Raw genomic sequence first — 23,350 nt, 5'->3', positions numbered from 1 at the left:
AATACTTTAAATAAACATTTTGGAGAAAACCCCAAAGGATTCAACTAGGTAAAGAAAAAAAATCTTATCAGTGGATGAAAGACAAGCATTTAATGACCTTGCAATCCTCGAAGAAGCATTCTCTAGACAATTCATATTCCTGGATCACCTAGTCAGGAACGCAGCCTGGCACAGGGATTCTCCTCCTCTCCTTTGTTTTCTGGAGTGTTTCACGCAGATGATCTCAGCTATAACGCACAACTCCACTGAGAGGCGGGAAGATTTTTTTTTTTTTTTTTTTGTTAAAAATCAAACACACAGAACTAAGGCAACATGTTTACCTCATCATTTTGCTTCAAAAACCACATTACTCTCTTCCTTATAACCGTAGATCAGAAGGGCGTTAGGTAATACTACAATCCTACAGACCGACCCACTCCCTCCCGTTTTTTATTTCCTCTCCAAATTGACCAATAATGTAATTTATCTGACGCGGTAGATGGGGCCATGGAAACAATCGGTAAGCAGCTGAATATTGCCTGATATTTAAAAAAAAAAAAATCTGAAATGAATTGAAAATTAATTTTGTTGCACAAAAAGATCAGTAAAACTACAAGCAGATGCTGCTTTTGGAGCAGAAAAAAAAAGGCGTGCTACTGTGCAGGCTAGAATACCCTGATTTTTCAAATGCGTCTTCTGCTTGCCTCAGGCACACCGCTGGAGCAGTGCAGAGAGGTGGGAACAGCTCCTTTGAGAACATCCAGCCACCAGTTCCTCTTCCACTATTTCAAAGCCAATTTTATTTTCCTCATAGCTCAGATCTGTTAGTCATTTACAGTTAACGAGAACTCCCAAAAACCCCATTCAGAAAAATAAATTTTCTTTCTGATGCCAGTCAAGGAAAACCTGGCATAATCAACGGAACAGACTGGAAAAATTCAGTTAGCCACCTTATTTAAGTTCCCCATAAGTATGTTTACACATACATATACTAAAATGTTTAAGCATATATATATGTGTATATACATACACACACTTAAGTATTGAGGTTCTTTGCTTACCACGTTCAGTCTCATAAGATCCATTTTATTTAATTTTATATATGTATGTATGAACTGAGACTGAGTGTGTTCAGTTAAACCTAGATAACAATAAATACAGAGTGGGGCATCTCAGCACTATCAGTTCAGTGATTTTTCTTCCTTTATCGCATGAATGATCACAGCTTCTTGCGGTGCTCAGTTTCTGGAGTCTGGAAGTTCTGAAACTTTGGTTCCAATTCAGTAAAGCGTTAAACCAGTAATCTATATTTCAGAAGCAGCACCTTTAAACTCACACAACACCGAACGGGCTTGCACACAACTTTGCTAGCCAGCAGTCTGATGCGCTTCCATCTTCTAGCCAAAAATTACTGCTTCAGTGAAGAATTTGTTTGGGTAAAGGGAAAACATTTTCTCGTTTGCAGTCACATGACCAAAAAGCAGACTGGGTACGCAGTGGACGCCCGGAGTCCCTGATGCAGCAGACTTACGCAGCGTTAATGTATTACTCAAACATCTCCACGAGTATTACAGTAAGGAGTGCATTTATAACAAGACGCAGGCTGCGGCATGCAAGCACAATCTAAGGTCAGCGAGGATATATGCACCGTGAGCTTCCCCTGTGCTACAGAACTGCACCTCTTGAGAGTTATTTAATAAGTATAGTTATGTATTTGAAAACTAAAGTTTCCATGAAGTTTCAAACTGAGTAAACAGTGAGGAAGTTGGTTTATAGTGTAAGCAAATTTTGTCAATTGACAGAGCAAGACTTCATTTTAAACCGGGTTGAATAAGTAATTGGACATCTAGCTACTTGTATTTCAAATTCCCATTGGAGAGAGAATAAATAATCAAGTTCAATTTATTAAAATAATGGCCAGCATGGTGAAACAATGTTCATGTAAGTGAACAAGATGCATCTTAAGACTATGATATTAATAATTCCCACCCACAAACACTCCCCAAACAGACTGCTTAATAAGGGAACTGTTACAAGCTACAAAACTTGATGGGGGAGGTTAAGATAAAGCTCAGTGTCCGACTCACTGGGATACTCCAGTGTACTAAACATTGGAGCTGTTTCATCAGCACATGGCATTAAGGTGACGTTATTGGACCAAATTTTTAATCAATCTAACAAAAGGTACAGACCTTGTGCATCTTGTTACAATTAAAATAAACAAGATGTCTGAGGCTTAGGCCTCAATATTCAGTTAAGTTATACTCCCACCAAAAAGCTGAACTTATTTCCCTTACGCTATCCTTAACCGTATATGCCTCCAGATGCAAGTCTTAAACACTTCTGCATAATATATTGGAATTATACTACCTGGATAAACAAGCTGTCCAAGAATTCCTAATCGAAATTTGGTCAGAAAAAAAAAAGTCTAACGGAAATTTGTGCTTAAGAGGAGAAAAAAGAAACAAAGAGAGAAGTGGTATAAGCCCTAACGAGCAGTATACACCTTGAGTATCTCCAATATCACACATTACTGACATACATGAATGCTCTTCTCAGAATGTACAGAAAACCGTTTCTCTCAGACCAAGACAGAGAATGCATTAAATAGGAATTTAAAGGTCTCGAGTTTAGGAGGATTTCCCACCAGTTTCCGAGAAAGTCAGTAAATACAGACACTAACCAGTTTTCAAATCAGGACATAAAATGTCTCAGATTATATAAAAGTATACTCCAACTTCTCCAGAACGGAAGTCAAAGCTAAGGCCTCACAATTCCAGTTACTAGGAACAGCATATCCTCTTTACTAGGCTACCACTTGAAGCCAACTGTTCAGTGTATTAAAGAGGGGATTTTATAAAAAGGTGGTTGCAATGCAGTTCTTTGTGTATGTACCCGAGTAGAGACAGATGGCTTAGAAGCGTGAAGAGCTAGAACAGAAACCGTTAAAGAAACGAAACTTATAAACAAAATGCAACAAACTACACTGACTGAAATTTCTTCAAGGTCCTCCTACCTAGTAAGGTTCACTCCACAAATTAAACATCATAAAGTACAAATTAACAAACCACATGATTAATAAAATCTGTTCACTTTATATTAAACATCTCTAATATGATTATAGAACGTGTATGTCCTCTGTTGCACAGAGGAACTCTTCCCTTTGTATCACGGGCAAGGGTTCTCATCTCGAACGCTACTGTGCAAAATGACCATTTACTTCAACAGGTTCTGCAGCATAGCTGTAGCATACGTAGGACGAGCTTGTCTGCTTTCAATTGCATTTCGAAGATACTGGATACCTCCACAGCGCTCCCAGATTTCTTCAAACTGTCTCGGCAAAATTTCAGCACCTCGCTTTCGAGTTAAGCCAGTCTCTTCAAGATTAAGCTCACACATATCCATATCGTCCTTACCTGAAACAGTAAAGGGAAAATATAAAGTCCCGTTAACAAAGATTAGATTTTTGTTGATCAGATTTCCTCTCTCAAGCTCTGATTTGTTAACAGACTTCAGAGCTTATGGGGAAATCAGTCCTCAGATGCAGATTGGGGTTTTTTTTGTTGCTGTTGGTTTTTTTTTTTTTTTTGGGGGGGGGGGGGGAGAAGAGGAGGGGAGGGGTGGGGTGTTTGTGGGTTTTGGGTTTTGTTGGTTGGTTGGTTTGGGGGGGTTTTGGTTTTGGTTTGGTGTTTTGGGTTTTTTTTGATTGTGTGTTTTGTTTTGGGTTTTTTTTTTTAAACACACCGAGCAGAAAAGAGGTATCAAAATAAACTAGTATCAGGTGCTGCAACTGACAAAATTGTGCTTAAAAAGCAAGTAAAAAAGAACAAAGGAAAGAAGCTCAAAAAAACAGCATCTTGATATAGTCTCCTGAAATCCACTACGGGGTGACAACCACATTTGTTTTACACATTACTTTCAGTTCTCCAGTGAACCGCTGTTATTAATTAGTTTGTTTAAATGTAGCAAAGCGACTAAGAACTTGAGACTTTTGATGAAGTAGCCAGCATTCTTAAATCTGTCAGCCTCCCATGCTAAACAAACAGGGTTTACCAAATAGGACTGACACAGGGAATCCAATGAAATGATGAGTGTAGCTCACTCGCTATATTTTAACCTGATTTTTAATAGGTGATCCATTGAATGTGGTATTCATGACAGCAATGCTGCTTTTAGCTATGGGCTGTGACACTGAACAGGCAACAGTTGGTATATGGAATTCTATTAAATGTAATTTGCAGAAAACAAAGGAACTTTTGTTGCTAGTAAAGCATCGCTCTGAAGCTAAACAAATTACAAGTTGATTATAGCCTTTTCATCAGTCCCCAAGTTAAACACAAAAACTCAAAACACAGAACTGTAAGCAGCATTTCTGCAGTGTTTTCTCCCCCTTTCTTTATCCTCCAGAAAAGGAGGATACATTTCATTACCAGGTAAATCCCTACCTATCCATTGCCACATTTAGTTTTTATTTTAAGATTAAAAAGCTATTCTCCCACATTAGGCAGCATAAATACGGTAAAAGCATCAGTTTGCTATTAGCACCGCACTACAGAAAGACAATATATCACATGCATAAATTGTTTTGATACAAACTGCTGTAATTTTTCAAAGCTGACTAAAACCCAATACAAAGATGAGTAGAACTTTCTCAGATACATTGTGATGTTTTATCTTCCCACTGTCTCCAGGTTCAGCAAATAATCTGAAGACACTTAATAATAAAAACATTTACACTTGGATTCCCACTCGGTCAATGATTTCCCAGATTGAAGTACAAGTACAAATAAAACACGTGACAAGTTACATCTCCAAATGAAACCCTGTAACATTTGGCCACCATCAACAGCAGTCCCAAATCCTCAAATTCTGCCCAGACAAGAACTGCTGATGAAAAAAAGAGGATACAGCTTGGGAAACTTGTATCATCAGCCTCTTTTTCTAAAGTAAGTTATCAACTCTGAAGCTTTCCAACATTTGAATTTTGCTTTCAATACCAACCCGCTACAAGGAGAATGGGTGCCTTGTCAGGATGAAGTTCCATTTGTCGAGCAATCCATGGCCCATCAAAATGCGCATACCACCAACCCTTCTTCTTGTTCTGGGGATCTTTGTATTGGTCCGCGGGACGGATGAAGGGAATGCGGAAGTAACGCTGTTGTCTGTTTATTTCAATCTCTTGTTGTCTGGTTGGTAGCTGGGTTGTCGGGTTCTGTTGAGCTATCATAGGGAAGAAAAAAAACCAAGCAAATAAAAAAAAAGTAGAAAAAAGCCATATTATGACTTGCTTGATTAATCAGCAAAGGATCCCCCTCATCCCCCCCAAAAAAAACCAACCCTCTCCAAAAAAAACAAGAAAACCCCAACAAAAACAAAACCAACCCACCCAACCAAACAAAACCCCCCAAAAACCAAACCAAACCCCCAAAACCTGAGAGATTCTCTCTGAATACAAGGTCATCCAAAGTCTCAAAACTAAAAAGTATTCCCGTCTCAGATAATGTTCTGTCTTTTAATCTCTACAACTACAACACTGGTGAGGAAAGGCTCATGTTAACTATTGTATCTATATGTAAAACTAGGTTGCTCAATGGCATCACGTACGTTTACACAAAACAACCAGAGTGAAACAACACATTCTGCTTTAAATCAGTATTTAAGGTAAAACTTCCCATATAGAATGTCTTACCAACCAGGAACATTAATCAGTAACTGCTCTAATTCAGTCCGCCTCTTTGTAAAACAAGGTCACAGTGCAAAGAAGCATTTTCAGTTACAAAAATACAAAGCACCACTTGAAGGTTTTTGACAGTCAGCACAGAAGGATGTGTAATACTGTTAGAAATGACTAATTTGTTAATAGAAATGTTGACAACAAATATTTCTTGCTACAAAGCTGGCACCAAACATAAATTTCTGTCTAGATTTCTGTGTACCAAAATCCAGCATTAGAACTACTCTCTGGTGGCTTTCGATTTTAAAAGAAAGTGTTTATTTCAAACCATTAAGATCAACAGACCAAACTTCTAGAGAAGACAGAGTTACCTGAAATCTTTTAAAGCTTCATACATATTTTTGGTCAACATTTCCCATATGTATTTTTGGACTCTCTCTGAGTCCCACACATTTCAGACTCTGTAGAGAAACTTTCTTTTGAATAAGAGCAAATAACCTCTGTGTTAACTCATCAACTGAGCGACCTTCTTAATGTCATGTATGGACTATCATAATCAGTTTTAAATAGTAAATGCTCTTACAAGGAAGATCCTTTCCTTTAATAAACTGCCTCCTGCAAAAGTTTATTACTGATCTAGTTTTAGTGGTTTACAATACTACCATTACCAACATCCTGTTTCAGAATTTCTGAATGTGAATCTATGCCTTCTCTACAAAAGAAAATCAGTATTAACCGTTCTACGTTTCACCATAAAGAAAATAATTCCTTTTTTGTCCATTGTCTAATGAAGCAGCAAAGCTAACTTTTGAGCTAAAATTAAATAAATGAAAAAAATGACAATCACTTCTAATAACATATTTTTATGGTTATGAACAAGACTAATAGACTAGCAACTGCACCTTGACATTTCTTTCACTTAGATTCAAGCAAAAATAGCTTTTCTAAATGTGAAGAGCAGAATCTTAAAATAATATATGTACTATAGAAATCATACCCCCCAATTTTTTTTCCATGTCTACATAAATAAAGAGACAAAACACAAAACAACTTTTAATAGGTGAATGCTACCTTTATACATCAACTCTGACAAAGCATGTATTTTACAGGAAGACATATTCTAAAGTTTATAGGAAATTAATTCTATTTTCTGCAAATTGAGCATGTATCACAGCAGATCAGTGCTTTAGTATTGCCAAACACTTTTTGCACTGCAATGGTAATTGCTAAGGCTTATTTCTACCCCTATACATACCTAAGTCCAAGAGGAAATCCAGAGGACAGGAATGCTAAGCAGCAAATACAGCCTCTACTTTTCAGTGTTATGGGATTGTAGTTCTTTATTCAAAAGAAACCATCACCTGAATGTTAGTTTGTGCGCTAGGAAAATAGCTGTTATATTAAGTTGATTCCAGAGTTTTGCTACAACAAAAATCCAGGTGCAGACAATAAAGAATGTCAGAACAAGCACAGTATTTCTTGAGGAGAGGAGGATAAAAAGAGAAAAAAAGTAGGAATTATACCTTCAGATAACCTACACAAAAAGGTTATTTCATCCTCCCTTCCCATGACTGCTCAAAGGGGTAGGATCTCATGAAGATAAACAGTAAAATACATTTGTAAATTATTAGAGTAACATATAATTACCATCAGTTGAATAACACTGCCAAATTGCAAAATAGATTTTTTTAAACAATTAAATTCTATGTACATGTGTAGCAAAACACTGGATTAATTAATGTTAGTAAAGAGCTCTCAAGTGTTCCTATTCTTCAAAGTTAGCTTAAATAACCATCTCCCCACTTACGTGAGTTGCTCAAAAATGGTGCAAAATCTGTGAACAAACATTACATGTTGAACAAAACATGAAAGTGCTGATCCTTTATAAGTTATAGTTTCATTACCTCAACATTTTTCACCAATGCTGATGATAGACAAATGGCAATTCTAATTACAAGATAAACACAGATGCCGAGCTAAGTATTTCTATTCATTTTTTGCTCACTGACATAGATAAAATGTCTCCTTTTCTCAAGTTTCATAGATTTCCAAGTGCTTTTATTTTCATCAGCATTTAATTTTGAAATGGAGTACTTCAACGATTTGCAACGCCTGTTACAAACCTCAGCTGTATATGTGCTAAGCACAGATTACTGTAACAAATCTGCTAGTTAGTTAATGTAGTACTTTTAATTTTTGACACTTCTGCTAGGGAAATATTTCCAGACCTCCATTAATACCAAATCTGCTTATTCCAATAATAATACACAAACTAGTGTTTAGCTTCTATACTGAATGTATTAATTTAATTAAAGGATGCCCATAAAATTATGACATCAGTGAAAAGACGGAAAGAAGTAACTACATCGTTTGAAGCACACATCCACTGACACCCAAAAGACTTCTAGCTTAAATATCTAAGAAATCAGAGCTCCTTCTTTCTGCCTTCTCAGATCATTACAATACATAGATGTGAAATGCCGATGTAGTATATTATTTGCAATAGGAAGAATTACTTCTGACAGTAACAAGAGTCTCTAAAGGTCACTAGGAGAGACTTTCTTCTGAACTGCAACGTTCTAACTTTTCTTCAGAAATATGAAGCCGTATTTCAAGCAAAGTAAAAAAAATGCAATGGAAAACATTGAAAAGAATGCTGTAAATGCCTAACTGTGATGAGATCGTGAATATTCTAAGCTTTATCTGCACAAATCCAAAGATCATCTGCTCTTTGCTACTTCCCATCAGCAATGCTGTGCATGAATATTTATTTTATCCATTTAGCTCCAGACAGAATTTGCGAGCTCAAATTCAAAGCAACTTACCACTTTGCAGAAGTGCTTCAAATGCCTTTTCCTGCTGTTCCAGTCATATGCTTTCTTAAGCACTTAAAACTACATTACTAGGCATGGTGGTAAGGACCCCTTCTCTGATAACATCATTTCCAGGGGTCCAGATTTCACCTGCCATATATGTGTACCAAAGTTCCCTGAAAAGCTCAAATTCTCAGGTAATGCTCAAGCAATGCATTAACTCAGTAAATGAATCAAGGGGTAGGAGATACCTTTGTATAGGAACTAACACTAAGCATGGCACCTGTACCCCCTGGGATCTGTATCCCCTATGTCCCAGGACAATGCTTTAAGGCCAGGCTAAGAGGACTTTGGGGAGAGCATCTTCTCCCCATCTTCCCTTTCCTCTGCCTCTCCCCATTAACTGTGTGGCCAGGAACACAAGGACAGCAGGAAAGATCTGACTACATTATTATATCCATCTGTTGTGATTCTGTTCATTTCCTAGATTTCTTCTATAACAGACGATCACTGGACTTGGAGGAAGAGAGGTGCTGGGGAAAGAGTAACAATCTGCTCTGCAAATATCACTCCAGAAACTGGGCACCTAGTTTTCAGGTCTGGTAGTGTTAAACATGGTAACTCCTACACCTTCTTGTTGAATTTAAAAAGGTAGTAATTTATTTTCATTAGTACCTTGCTTTGACAATAAACACCCATCTGTGAAATCGGCAGAACGACACTCTAGTATGAAAGCAGGGACTGTGCAAAATTCGTCATCCCATAATCAAAAACTGCAAATCAACGCTCATAGAATTTAAAAAGAGAGAATGCAACCTGAAATATATAAGGCTTACAGTAATGCAAATGAGGGAATTATTAGCACCTTTTAAAAGCATCTATGTCTATATATCAGTATCTTAGAAAAGAATAAAAGCAGGAGGGGGATAAAAAAAACCAACCCTTATCACCAATACCCTTATACCCCGTGATTCCTTCTAATCTTGTTTTTTTATAGCACCAAAAAAATCACTTACAATTCTCTGAGACATGGATTATTTGCTAACTATTTTCAGAATCTCTATTCTGTCCTTAGGTATAAATTCTCTGATTCTGAACACTAAGTGCTTTCAGAAAGCAACATTCATAATTACAGAGGTCAGAACTAGTATGAACCACCTCAAAAACACAGTCTCAAAAGTCCCAAAATGCAAACCACATTTTCATAAATGGAAAACGACCTTCCTTAGTCTTAAGTAGCACAGCAAAGAACATTGAGCAAAAATGCCAGCAACTGCAACACCAAACCAAGAACTATTCTTAACAGATGTGAGTTGGTATGAGAAAAGTTTTTAGGGAGAGCTATTCAGTACATGTATCGGGGTCTCCTTCTACTTTCTGCAAAGTATTTGCCAGTTACAATCTTTCCAAAATATGTACCTTAAATCAATATAAAAGTAACCTAAAGCCCCCAAGAATTTCCTTCAGCCAAGCAAAACCAAAATTCATTCTAGCAATGTTTTCTTTAGAATATTGTTACCAAGATTATTTTAAATACGAAATTATCTCTCCTCACCATAGTCCGTGACTGATTTGGGAGCACGCTGCTCTGTTTCTGCATTGCGTTTCTTATTCTTGGATTTCCAAGCATGATAAACCTTCAGCCTCCTGTGAAACTCTTCTCTGCAAGCCGCCAACAGTTCAATATCTGTCTCAAAAATGAGGAAGAAGGGAGGAGCGAGGAAAAAAATCAGAAAAATTATCTATGAAATGCTTTTCTATATTGATAGGTACACAATTTTTAGATCAGTTTGTAACACTAATATGTTACAATATGATGCAATAAACTCATTCTCTGCAGCAACAGGGACTGTATTTTATGGCCCAGAAGGATCCTTGGAGTGCTATATATCCTTTTCTCCTTTAGAGGAATGGCAGTCCCCAAAGTGGCTGTTCTACTGTAAGATTTGGAGCAGTGAAATGCTACAAATAAAATTAGCACTTTACTAAATTTGTCTGTTGACATTATCACAAGCCAAGCAGTACAGAAACAGATAAAATTTCACCACTGAACTTTATTTCTGCAACTGAAAAAAAAGAAAGTCAGCCATTTCACTGCTCAGATCTAAGTTCTTTTTCCACTTTATTAAATGTATTTTAATTTTGCTGAATTTCATAATACTAAGAGGCTGAATAATTGCAAGGCTTTTTCATTAATCACCTAAGGGCATCCAAACTGGCTTCACTAGGGATGGATATGCATTAGCACCATGTACTACTGCAGCACCTATTCAGCTGAAAACATTGCTCCAGTCTTGCGTATGTAAAAACAACAGAGACACAGTTAGACTTTGGAGCTAACTTTGGGTTCTAAATACAAATAAAGAGAATGGGTTTGTTTTTCCCATTTCTACATCCAGGGAGAAACTCTGAGTTATCTTAAATCAGAAATTAACCAACTGCTTTCAATCAGAAGCAGGAAGAAACAGTAATATTTAATAAAGGAATAAATCCTCTCTGTTTCTATCTTCATAACACCAGAGGGAAAATAATTAATGTCCCAACTGTTGAGATTTCCAAATGAAGTTGCGCATTCTGAACATTAAAGAATAATCTGAACATCTAAAATAGAAAATGTTTTATGCTGTGCTTTAGATGATATATTTGTTTTTTCATGATTTGGTGACAGCAGGAAGTGATAGTAAAAACTTTCTTAGAACAGGCAAATTCTAGGTAAAGCAGAACTATTATGTGGAAATACATAAAACTGAGACAATTTAATTAAGAAATTTTAACGTGTTTTATGGCCCAAGCAGTTTAACATCATAAACAGCAAAGAAGGTAGCAAAGGAAATTCTGTTTCCTCAATATGGAAATAGCTTAGTTTGTTGGTCTCTTTAGGGTAATAGAACTTTTTAAAATTAATTTGACAATCAGTCAAACCTGAATAAATTAATGAGCATGTTTTTATCTTTGTCATAGGAAGAAAGCAACACCTTTCATACAACCACAACTTGGCTTCTTTCTCAAATCAGAAAAAAACCAAACCAAACCCCAAGCCGACTTACCACAGGATGTATTGATTGTATCACGAAGCTCTGCATATTTCCACTTACTGAGATCATGCTTCTTAGTACCAGCAGCAGCTTTTGTGGCTTGAACTAAAGGACTCCTACAATTATTAAAAAAATATATATGTGTATTTTTTCAAGTATGAAACAGAAATCGTTACAACAGGATGAACAGGTCCCACAGTCAACACTGCAGCACGCTTCCTACAATGAAAATCGGCAGCAGAGGGACTTTGTTCAAAGGCAGAGCACCATATTATTTTCAGGATGTTCAAATGATTAAGAAAAAAGTGAAAGCATCTTTTACATCCAAAAATCATATAATATTCTGATTGGTTGCCTAGAGATTAAAAGGAATTGTCTTTAATAATTAGCACTTATGCATTAAAAGATGCATATTCTATTCATGTGTACCTCAACCCATGCTGATGTACATTTTTCTTGGTACTAGTCAAGGTGCAGAATACAGATAACTAAGAGTGGCTGTATACGTTTTTAGTTCCCTTTGGAAAAACAGACAAGAAAAAATATTTCTGAAGTAGACATGGAGAAGGGAGAAAAGGCATTCTCCCTGCTATTTAAAACTGGATTAGGAAAAAAATCCTTGTTCTCAGACTAGAGAAAATATTCCATGTCTTTGACAACACTCTAATTTGAGAGAAGAAATCAAATTAATTCTATATTAATTGTATAGTAGCTGTCTGAGAACAGCAATATTTATGCTGGAGAGGGGGTGCGGGGACAAAAATCATTGAGAGATACCACGGGAAAAAAGGCCACTCTAAGAAAGGCTGACTAGTATCAAAAGACTCATCTAGAAACAGTGTTTTTCAAAGACAGAAGGTATTCGTCCTGTAGGTAGTATGCAACAAAGTCAACAGCAAATGCAAGTGAGAAGGTATTAGTAAAATCTCCATCATCTTTAACAGTATGTATAAGGTTACCCACATAACAAACATTATATGCATACTTATATAGACCTGAAAATATTTTTTTTTTCTTCTTCTCTCCTTAAAAACAGTATGGATAAGAAAGGGGAAAACTCTCCCTTAGGAATGGCAACCTTCCATTAGATTATTTGGATATAAACTAAGTTCAAAACACTCCAACATTCAGTGATGATCAGAATGCTTTTTAAACGCCAAAGAATTCAGGAACAGACACGATTTTACCAATCTCTGCTAATGCCCATGACTAAGAACATGAGGCAAACTGAATTATCTTGCAGGATCTGGGAGGATTCGTTCAGAAGAAACTAGATCTTTAACAGGGTAGCAAAGTACTTGATGCAATATGTCACTTTAAAAATTCACATGGGAAAGAAAGAGAAGAAACCAGGCCTCCTCAGTTAAAGTCTGTTTGAGCAGCAAACATCTTTGTGGGACTGTTACATAATCACAGTATTTATAATCCAGTGAATATTATTTTGAAGTTTATTTTTCCATAAAGGTCTCATGTGGGACTATGAAATTTTATGTTGTTTGTTTTTCCTTTTAACTTAATAGGTTATAAATACATTTTCTGCAAAAGTCTTTGTGTAGATACAGCAGTTCTGAAAGCAGAGATAACAAATGCTATTTATTTTTAAAGTTTCATAGAAAAATACAATCTGTTTAACCAAATGTTCTTAATAGCAACTGAACTATCTCTTCAAATGTAATTAAAACTACAGAATCTTACTGTTTACTGCAGCATCACCTTAATTATGCCTACTCACACTACTAATCTGAGTCAACACACAGCTTTCAGTTATGGTATGTGAGAAATCTGACATTAAAAATTACCTCTTTAAATTTTAATCAGCACATAGCTGAGGAACAGGAACTTTTCCTCACCCTCAGCACTACTCATAAGTGTAAAATAAATCATTAGACAGTCTCCTTCAAAATACATATTTTAATATTTTGCTACTATTGGCATAACCTGTAGGACATTAAAGGATTGCTGCCAAATGTAATTTCCACTGCCTGGTGTCTAACCTTCCTGAATCTAATTTGACAAATCCTAAGGATTTTCCTTAATTAGCAACACTACCGACCACTCCAAGAGTTTGCTACATAATTTAGAGCAGCAGAACTAGGCTGTAAGATCTCTGGTTAAACTAGTAATCTTTAAGAATGCTAATCCAATTGAACGGTTTAGCCTTTCCATTACAGTTCTACTCTGCACTGTGCAGATCACTCTTTTGTTTTCTACGTGACTTCAAGCAAACAGTCTGGCAGTAAGAGGAGCATCACACTTGACAATCAGTCTTCACCACTCAGTCTGTATATTATGTATTATAACCAGTATTTACAGATTAAGAAAAAAAAAAATCAGTCTCAAGTCAAAAGTTTCCAGTATATGGATTTTGCCCCAAAGTTTTGTGATTTTTTGCACACTAAGAATTGGCCATTGTCACTGGAACGAAGTCAATATATGCAATCTAACCATCTACATTCATGTGCTAACTTAATAACGCACCATTGTTTATTCCTATTCTTAAAATGCCACTGCAACAAACAAATTTAGTTAACAGCTGCGTTCCTAATTATCAATGCTACAACTAGAAAAACCCATCATGCGAGACTGACCATCTTCAGACTATATAGACACAGCATAGTAGCTTGTTTAACAGACTTAAAAACTCTAAAACAATTTTGCTTCTTACATAAGCGTCAGAAAATGAATGTCAAAAGGTTATTTTTTGTCCTCAAGTTGCACAAACACTTTCTAATTACTCATTGATATGGAAGACATTATAGCAATTTCTTTCAACAGAAAATTAGTATTCTAACACAAACTAGCATGAGACTGTTACAGTAGAATTATGTTCAGATCTGAATCTGCATTCTCCTTTCCTCCTGCATCGCGCATAAAATCTTGCATTAGCATTCAAGAAATCTCAGAAGGGGATTTTGTTTAGCTGTCTTAAGAGCATCTTAAGATGCTTTTAACATGGTAATTTTCAAAACTGCTTTTATTTGAAGGGAATTATAGCTAGAATATTTTCTTATTAGGAGCACTAACAGTTACATTAACATCAAATAACTTCATTAACTCTAAACTGAATCCACAGACATCCTCCTTCGAAAGATGTGGACCCTGGTTTTCTATTATCATTATAAGAAAGGTGAAAAGAGAAGAAAGCTGTAGAAACATTACCAAAATTACACAAAATACCAGGGTATGTGAACTATTCTTATTCTTTATATAGATATGTAATCAATTAAAATAGCAGGAAAAAATATGGAAAAGAGCTGTTGATAAATTCTTTCTTTCACATAAATTTCCTTTATCTGCTTAGCACTTAAAACCCCCCAACATTCCATTATTTTTCATTCCATAATTTTTCATTCCATAATAATTCAACCCATTTCATGTGTGATTTCTTCTTATAAAATGATTGGTTCATTCGGAGTAGTCTTCTCACCTACCTAGACAATATTTCTGACATTTCTGTGGCCATTTGTTCCCTATAAGAAAATTGATAAATAAGCATAAACCAAACACATTAATATAAAAACAGCCTTTATAACTGTGATCTCCTGCCAACCAAACTGAAGCTAATTCAAGTGCACAAAAAAAAGGCTACTTATTTGAAATAATTTCCATTCTAATATATGTACACAGTCCTGATTCTGTGAAGATCACAGGGCAGTGAAAAATGGATGGTATGTGAAAAAGTTTACACTAATTATATAATAATCTTTAAATAGGTATTATTAGGTACATTAAATTATTAATTTGTTTATTAGACATGAGCAAAGTAGTGGATATAAGGTGTGACAAACTGATTTAAAGATTACAGGTGCATGCTAATAAAGATTACTATGGGGTATTAGTAAATCAGAGGAAAACATAAGTTTCCTTTGAATTATTTAGTGTTGCTTTTTTTTCTCTTAGAGCATTCAAATACAAAAAAAAAAACCATACGCAGTCATTTGCAGCTTTGTTCCATTGGCTCTGCAAATAGAAGATATTTATGTTAGACAGACTACTTCCTATTTACCTTTCTAGTAACTGAAGTGGGAAAAAGTAGGTCATTGTAAAAAAGACGTGAGAGAGCAGGAAATACTATCTTATGGTTTGGGTTTTTTTAACTGAGAACCAGGATTATATAGACCCTTTTAGTTCACCTTTCTCATTCAGTCATGAGCGTAAAAAGTTAAAATAAGATAATCTGGAAAAAAATGTACAAGCAAAAACTTCCCCCACCCTTTTTCAACCTCCCCCACCCCCATCTTTCAAAATCAAAGATTTTGAGACATGCTACTGATATGTTTTACACCTGGATAAGCATATCACAAGAAATAACAGCAATCCTCATACAGGTACTCCAGGAACAGGATAGATAGCTGCTTCATGCAAGCTGTGCCTAACTGCCATACTGAAGACGCATGGGTACACACATGTAGCATTGAATATACTACAAATTAGAACTTATTTGGATTGTTCTAACACAACGTACCGAACAGATACACTCACAAGACCTTCACTGAGGCTAGCCTATTTTGGTGCTATATGTTATACTGCATGTTTCAATAAGCCACGTAAAGATACTGCACAGCTGAAAACAGATATCGTTATTTTACTAATTTTTTACTTAAGTGCTAAGCACTTCTGTTAATTTACCCCTAGGTGCAGTAAATCCCTTATCACATATGCTTTCAGATTGTGGATTATAATAAAATTGGATGAAGCTAGGAGAGGTCCAGCATATCCAACACAAAATAAGCACAGATAAAAATGCTGGATCTACTGCCAGAAAAAAAACCCACCACTTTTCTTCTTTGACAGGAACCAATGAGTATATTTCTCAAACAAATTACTAATACTCATGGACCTTTAAATATCTATGAAAACTAATGATGATGCAGCAAGATATTGGCGAGAAAAGAAACAAAGTAGAGGCTATTCACTTTCAAGTATAACAACATGCAAGTATCACATGTGCCTTAAAAGTGAGCAAAATGTATGAGTTCCTTAAAGTGACACATAAATATCACCTTGTACTTACTTTTTTCACTGCGCGGGTAGCACAGCACAATAGAAAATACCCTTTTATTCATGCAAGCATGTACGTATGAAACCATTTTTTACAAAATTGTGTGAAAACACTGTAGGAGCAGAATACTGCATGAGTTCAGTATGGAGTGATACGTGCTTTACCTTACTACAACAAAATTTAAGAGAAAAGGGAAATATATATACATAAAAGTCACAGTGATTTCAGTGTATCCTATGGTAATATGCAAGTCTCGAAACCAGAAGATGGCAGAATAAAACTTCCTTAAGACTCTTGTAAGATTTTAATTTATATCAGTTAAAGTCAGTCTTGAGAATTTATGTTTAAATAATAATGTGTTTTGTTCAAACCAATAAATAGTTTTCATTTCAGAGAAGAATTCCCCACTGTTTCTACCTTTAAGCCAATTCCTGCACTTATGTGGAAATCTACCCTTGGATTTCAAAATAAGATGTTGGGATCTGGAGAACGTTTTAGCTTGTTTTTAAACAAACCAAAACAAAAATCAAATCAAAGGTGAAATTATAAGAATTTTTTGACACGCTTCAAACCTTTGAAGTGGACTGCAGAAACAGGAAAAAAAAACATTTTGCTAACGAGCTAAAAAGAAATCTCATGCATGCAGAAAAATGTACTACTTCTTTTCTAAATTTATATATTATCTTGTTCAAGAAAGGATTTACATCACTATGTTAACTTGTTCAGGCCATTCTGCACTTCCCAATCATTCAGAAAACAGTCTTCGTTCTCCTACTGCGAGCTGCACAGCAGAGAGAAACTGGCAGTCAAAATTACCAGAATGGTTAGTTCATCATCCATTCCAGGACTACACGAGAAAGAGAAATACCAGCATCACCCATAGGCAGTGGGAAACACTGTGGAGATTAGAGCTTCAGTGGCAGAAAAGTTATTGAATTCTCTGAGCCCTGCTTGTCTAAGGCCTCCCCTTTTATATGAGAGAGAAATTTGCCAGGTTGCAACACTAGAGCAACTTTGATGCAATATTTGAAGGTAAACCCAAAATTTAAACAAGGAAAGTATGAAAATCTCCAGATGCTGTCTGTGAAGCACTTGGACATCCAACTGAGCACGTTAAAGTCTTATCTGAGACAATATGACAGCTATTGTAACTGAGGGCAAAACCACAATAATTTTAGTGGAAGTGTCTAAAAAATCAGAATTGTACGTGACAAAAAAATTACCTAGCTATCTCATGGAGGCATACAGTTCTTTTAAAAAGTATACCTCTAGATAAAATGTGAGTAGCAAAGAGGATACATCTGGGAGGAGGGAATTCCACGGAAACACTTAGGATTTTCTTACACCCCCTTCTTTGAACGAGAAAATTCAAACTGAATGGACCAGTACTCATGAAGTCACGAATCGCATGATCATATTCATAGGTCCCTATAAGCGATTTGACCAACTACCACCACTTTTACTGGAACTTTACGCTGAATTCTCACCTAAACTTTTCCCAATATTGCTCTTTTCTTGATACAGAAACAGAAAGCCCAGAGCCCTAATTCACTTTTCATGGAACCATGACTGTTGAATCATATATTTATCTTGATCATATTTAAATGGGGTAGTCTGAAATCAGAGCTCTACAGAAAAAAAAAAACAACCACCCAAACAAAAAAAACTACAAGTTGTTTTTCTCCTTTGAAGAACTACTCAAAGGCCACATTTTAAAGAGCTTTCTGTGAAAGAAAGCCACACAGAAAATACATCAAGTAATTACACGTACATTTGCTGGGTATAAAGCATTTGAGGCATCACCCTTTACACATGAGGAGATCTTGCTTTGCTGGCAATGTGGATCCATATACCAAAAGCCAAGCACTTCTTGTGACACATCAAAAAGTTCAAACAAAACAAAATGTTTAAGACAACATTTCATTTTCAAACCCATCTATGTTAAATATATTCATTCCACTTTAAAAAACTTATCAGTCAGGACACAGAAATAACTACTATGTCTGCATTCAGAGAGGACTTCTTGTTAAAAAAACCACACACAAATTCACACTATACTACTGGAACAATCAAGTACCAAAAAGGGTATGGGTTTTTACTACTTAATGCTTAAGAAATTCCAATCACTACTTTAAATGAGTCATAAAAATCGAAACTTGAAGTGGTTACCATCCTTGCCAGAACTCTAAAAGATAAAGCGAAGTGCAGTTGTATTCATAAGCACCTACTAAATTATTGATGTAGCAAGAAGCAAAACGGACAGTCTTTATGAAAAAGCAATCTAACAAATTTCACAAGTTAATTTGAAAAATATTCCAATACATTGACTTAAAAGGTTCATTTAATTAATACAAAAATACATAAAATCCACAAAAGCATATTCTCAAAGGGATCAGGATAGGAAGAAGAAGAAAAAAAAAAGGGGGGGGGAGGAGAGAGAAATTTAACTACTTAACCCCATACCTTCGCAATCCTAAATCAAGCTGAGCCTCATCACTGATGAGTTCTGCCTCACTCTGGGCAATTCTCATTGCAAGTTCACGATCACGACGTTCCTGTTCAAGAACTGCCTGGTGCTGTGTTTCCTCTTCTCGTTCTCTAGCTAGCTGAGCCTCAATTTCAGCCTGTTTTATGAAAACACACCTTTAACCTTATCCAATCTAAACCAAAATGCTACATAAGCACATTATTAGAAAACTATGCCAATTAGTATATTTATAGCTTTCAAAACATGCAAATTTTACAGAACTGAAAGAGCAACAGCATTAGTATTTAGTTTGACCCAAGAAAAACGAAACAGCTACAGATTACACCTTGGTTTACATACAGTTTATCAAATCATTGTTGTCCACCACTTTTATTACTCTTTTCAAATTAAAGTGTCAATCAATTATTCCTTATTAAAAAAAAAAAAATCAAGCTTTTTGTTAATTACTATGAAAATTAGACTTCAAAAGTTTTTAGAATCATTAAAACTCAGATGATATAGAGCAATATGGTTACTCCTCCACAGCACTAACAAAATACTCCCTTGATATTCTTCATCCGGCATTGTAGGACTTTGCAACAGGCACTGCTGTGCATACAGGTCTGTGGTTCATTTTGAAAAGGGATCAAGACGAGCACTGGAATCCTCTGTGGACCTGATCTGGCTTTGAATTTAAGCAAATGCTAAAACTCTGACTTACTGCAATGCAGAAACTACCCAGATATACTATCTCTGCAGAGCAAAACTATAATTCCAGTCTTTCACCATTATTTAACAAAGGGTCTTGCACACATAGTAAGTAAAATATGACCATCCAAATCATACTTCTGAAAGTCACACATGTCAAGTCTTAGCAGTGCCTTTCCTGGTGCCCAAAAGCCAACAAAGGAGACAAAGTCACTTCCCACTCATCATCATGTATTTGCACCACTAAAGCAGTGCAGTAAGACCAGTGACTTTACCCTATGAGTACCATTTTAGATTAGCTGATAGTAACAACCACCAGGAGAGATAATGAGTAATTAACTGTGTGTAGAAGAAAGAAATACCCTACTGGATTAGTATCTGCTTTGTATCCAAACGCAGCATTTCTAAGTAAAAGAGTTAGATTCTGCATTGCAGATATCCACATCTCGGAAACCAAGAAACATCAATAAAGATAATTCCTAAGGATGCTCGCAGTGCTGGCAGACCAACTTTTTAAACCTTCTGGCAACAGTCCATCTTGGTTCCTCAGTGGACAAAGTTCAATCCATTTAAACTGCCCCTGAATGGAAACTTACCCTATGAATTTCTCACGAAACACTAGGCACATCTGCAGTGGTCTCCAAGCAATGATTTAGAGACTAGCCAAATAGCAGCTTACTCTTTTTATGTTTAACTTCTGCAAGCTGGTAGTGCTTATTATTCTGATACAGGTGACAGACCAAATAATACAGGAAAGATTCATTTTTCAAAGTCAGGCTATAATTTTTCTCTTTTTCTCTGTTAGTTCCAGTGACTTGTTTATCAGGAACACGAGCAAGATGATACAAAAAGAGTATGCAGAGGCAAGAAGGATAAGCAGGGCTAGGGTAATTCCAGGGCTAACAAGATACAGGAGGAAAATTCTGCTTCTGATTAATCATGGGCAGGGCTTAAAAGAGTTTGTGAACATCAGTGACCGCTGCCCTGCACTTGCTACAACTGCCCCGACGGAGGAGCTTTTTCTCTTGGAGACTGAGCTCCCAGGTCACCTGAGTGATCTCCAAGACAAGAGGAAAACAAGGGTATAGGGACCAAACACACCTCAGAGAGAGTGTTCATGATGGGATCAGTAAGAAGTGTCAGGAATCAAGGCGGAGGGGGTGGAGGAGCAAGGTTTGAACCATATTTATTTATTCTACATTAATGTAGTCAAAGGGGCTACTAGAGACACTCCTGTACCCTCTCATTATTACCAGTATTCCGAGAGTGTTTACAGTTAAGCTGGTACATGACACAGTCTGAGTCCAGATGTGACTTCTAGTAAAAGAGTGCCAAACTTGCCTGACATGGAATATCTGCAAAAACTTCAAAGGATAAACTAGGATTCTTCAGTGTTGTGTATTTTTAAAATGACTTTAAAAATTCTTTAAAAACACACCTCTAGTCAGAAGACCTGAACTTGCATGTGGACCAGAAATTGGTAACCTGTCTTGGGATGCCCTAATCATGATTTTCACCTTACATTTACTACTAAAGCAACACTGTTGAATGACTTTGAGATGCACATTTATAAAACGAAGCCGTTAGACTCAGTGGACAACCTAACTCTGAAAAAAAAACCAAAAAAACCTCCCAAAAAACTCCCAACAAAACCCCCCAAACAGCTAAAATATTACCTGAATACGCTTTTCTTCCTCTTCCCTCTTTTTCCTCTCTTCCTCTTCCTGTTTTCTCTTTGCCTCAATCTCAGATTTCCTATTACAAAAGAGGAGGAGGAAATGAAAACATGTTATCACGATGCAAATGAACAAGATGTATGAAAGTATCTTCCATAAAACTGTATGGTAATCCAGAAGTCAGTACAGTCCTGATGACAGGACACTACATGTAAAGTCAGGAAACTTTCCAAGTCCATCTGTATTTCCAGCTGCATCACAAAATTTCTTCCACACTCTATTGTGACTACACTTACCTCATAAATTGCTGGAAAAGGAAATGTTTTAACACTACATAGCACACCAGGAGTAAAATCCAAGTGACTCTCTAAGGACAGGAGTACTAAAACCAACCTCATTAAAGTGCCTTTCCTATTTTTTTCCTCATTCTATAACCATCTATTTATTCAAGACTCACAGGCGTCTTTCCTCTTCTTCCTTTCTTCGTCGTTGTTCTTCCTCTTCACGTCTCTTTCTTTCTTTTTCCATTTCCTCCTGGATGCGTCGTAGCCTCTCTGCTTCCTCCTCTTGCTGTTTCTTCTTTTGCAATGCACTCAGAAGCTGCTCGGAGCTTCTAACTAGAGCGTCATATTCTGTCTGTATCTGTTCCCTAGTCATTATCGTGGTCTGTAAAATGAGATAATAAGAGGGGATTATACTCCTTTACCTTTATACTTCACTTTTTAGAAAAATGTATATTGAAAAAATATTAAGTGCAACAAGAGCATTAAGCAGTAAAATTAAATTATATATACACTTCTGGGTGGGGGAGAAGCTTGACCACATCCTTCCCTTCCTTCATAAAATCCTGGGGATCCATTGCTCTCCTCTCATATAAAACCATAAAAAAATCACCATTTTATCATCACTGAAATTAAACATGACTTCTCTTTAAAACATGCCTTCATTTTTTAAACCTTGCAGTTTTAAGCAACAGAACTTAATTCTTACCATGCTAAGATGAAAACTGAGGACCTCCTATGTGTTCTTAGCTTCTATAGTGGTTATTTACAGCTCTGCCTTTTATGTCATAGCACAGAATAGTTTCTCTTACTATGTGTGCTAGCACTCAGAAAAAAATATTGGACCATGCTGTGACTAACTTCTTTTAAAAAGCTATTAGTAGCAAGTAACAGGTTGAAAATACTTCAAACAATAGCCTTTGCTATGTATGTTTTCAAACCTCATTGGTAGCTACAATTTCATTTCATTTTGCAATTCACATTGACGTATACTAATAAAACTGATACGGAGCATTTGCTGACCTTTTTGGAGGGTGTATCATCATGGTAATCATATTGTCTTATTTTTATTAGAAAAGAAAACTATAAGTTGACAGGTTAACTCTAGCATCTTTCCAACTGTGATTTTAAATAGAAAAATCTTAATATGGTACACTAAGAAAGCTATAACATCACATGGAACAAAAATTGAACACATCGAATTTTTCCTAACGTTAATAAATCCCAGTGTGCTTTCATTCTGACGTGTGCTCTTGTAGTAAGAAACAGAGAACTATAGACCCTGAGGCATAATCAGCAAGCTGAATTCTCTGTCCTACCAACTCTGAAAAAAACTTGTAACTAGAACATAAATCTCTTCACTCTATGATAAATGCTTGTACATTTCAGCTCTGATTAGAACATTGCTAATATGCATTATTCCAATAATAAAAGCAACAAGCAAATTATTAGTGACACTTGTCTCTCAATATCAACACGCTTTTTTGCTTTAAATTCTCCGTACCAGTTTTGAAACACAGATAATAATACCAAAGTTTAGGTGTGTGCTCCCGGTTTCAAGATTCACTTCAGTTACATTCACAAATAATTTTAAACAGGATTTACCCAGTGCCTCTGAAAATGAAGACCTCTATGTTAAAATGTCTTTCCTATTAAGAAAAATACATTGGACTTTTACTTTAGTTAAAGTTTTCAAAAGATTCCAGTAATAAGAA

General features: G+C 36.0%; 1 protein-coding gene across 5 annotated transcripts in view; it reads right to left on the bottom strand.

Moving 5' to 3' along the window:
• Nucleotides 1–530: 530 nt before the first annotated feature.
• MYO6 (myosin VI) overlaps nucleotides 531–23,350 on the bottom strand; it is a 115,888-nt gene continuing 93,068 nt past the window's right edge. For 3 of the 5 annotated variants that reach the window (XM_075087124.1, XM_075087121.1, XM_075087122.1), the window contains 9 exons: nucleotides 21,812–22,020; nucleotides 21,355–21,433; nucleotides 18,967–19,127; nucleotides 15,432–15,461; nucleotides 14,933–14,971; nucleotides 11,514–11,617; nucleotides 10,022–10,153; nucleotides 4,981–5,199; nucleotides 531–3,395 (listed from right to left, as the gene is read on the bottom strand). In XM_075087124.1, coding sequence (XP_074943225.1) covers nucleotides 3,196–3,395; nucleotides 4,981–5,199; nucleotides 10,022–10,153; nucleotides 11,514–11,617; nucleotides 14,933–14,971; nucleotides 15,432–15,461; nucleotides 18,967–19,127; nucleotides 21,355–21,433; nucleotides 21,812–22,020 — 1,173 coding nt within the window. In that variant the 3' untranslated portion in view covers nucleotides 531–3,195. Of the gene's footprint in view, nucleotides 3,396–4,980; nucleotides 5,200–7,347; nucleotides 7,488–10,021; nucleotides 10,154–11,513; nucleotides 11,618–14,932; nucleotides 14,972–15,431; nucleotides 15,462–18,966; nucleotides 19,128–21,354; nucleotides 21,434–21,811; nucleotides 22,021–23,350 lie in introns of those variants that run through there. The other 2 variants (XM_075087123.1, XM_075087120.1) reach the window with 2 other exon arrangements.

Source organism: Phalacrocorax aristotelis, chromosome 3 (assembly GCF_949628215.1).
Source record: "Phalacrocorax aristotelis chromosome 3, bGulAri2.1, whole genome shotgun sequence".
In the NCBI taxonomy this organism is placed as follows: Eukaryota; Metazoa; Chordata; class Aves; order Suliformes; family Phalacrocoracidae; genus Phalacrocorax; species Phalacrocorax aristotelis.
This window is presented reverse-complemented; position numbering and strand designations above follow the sequence as displayed.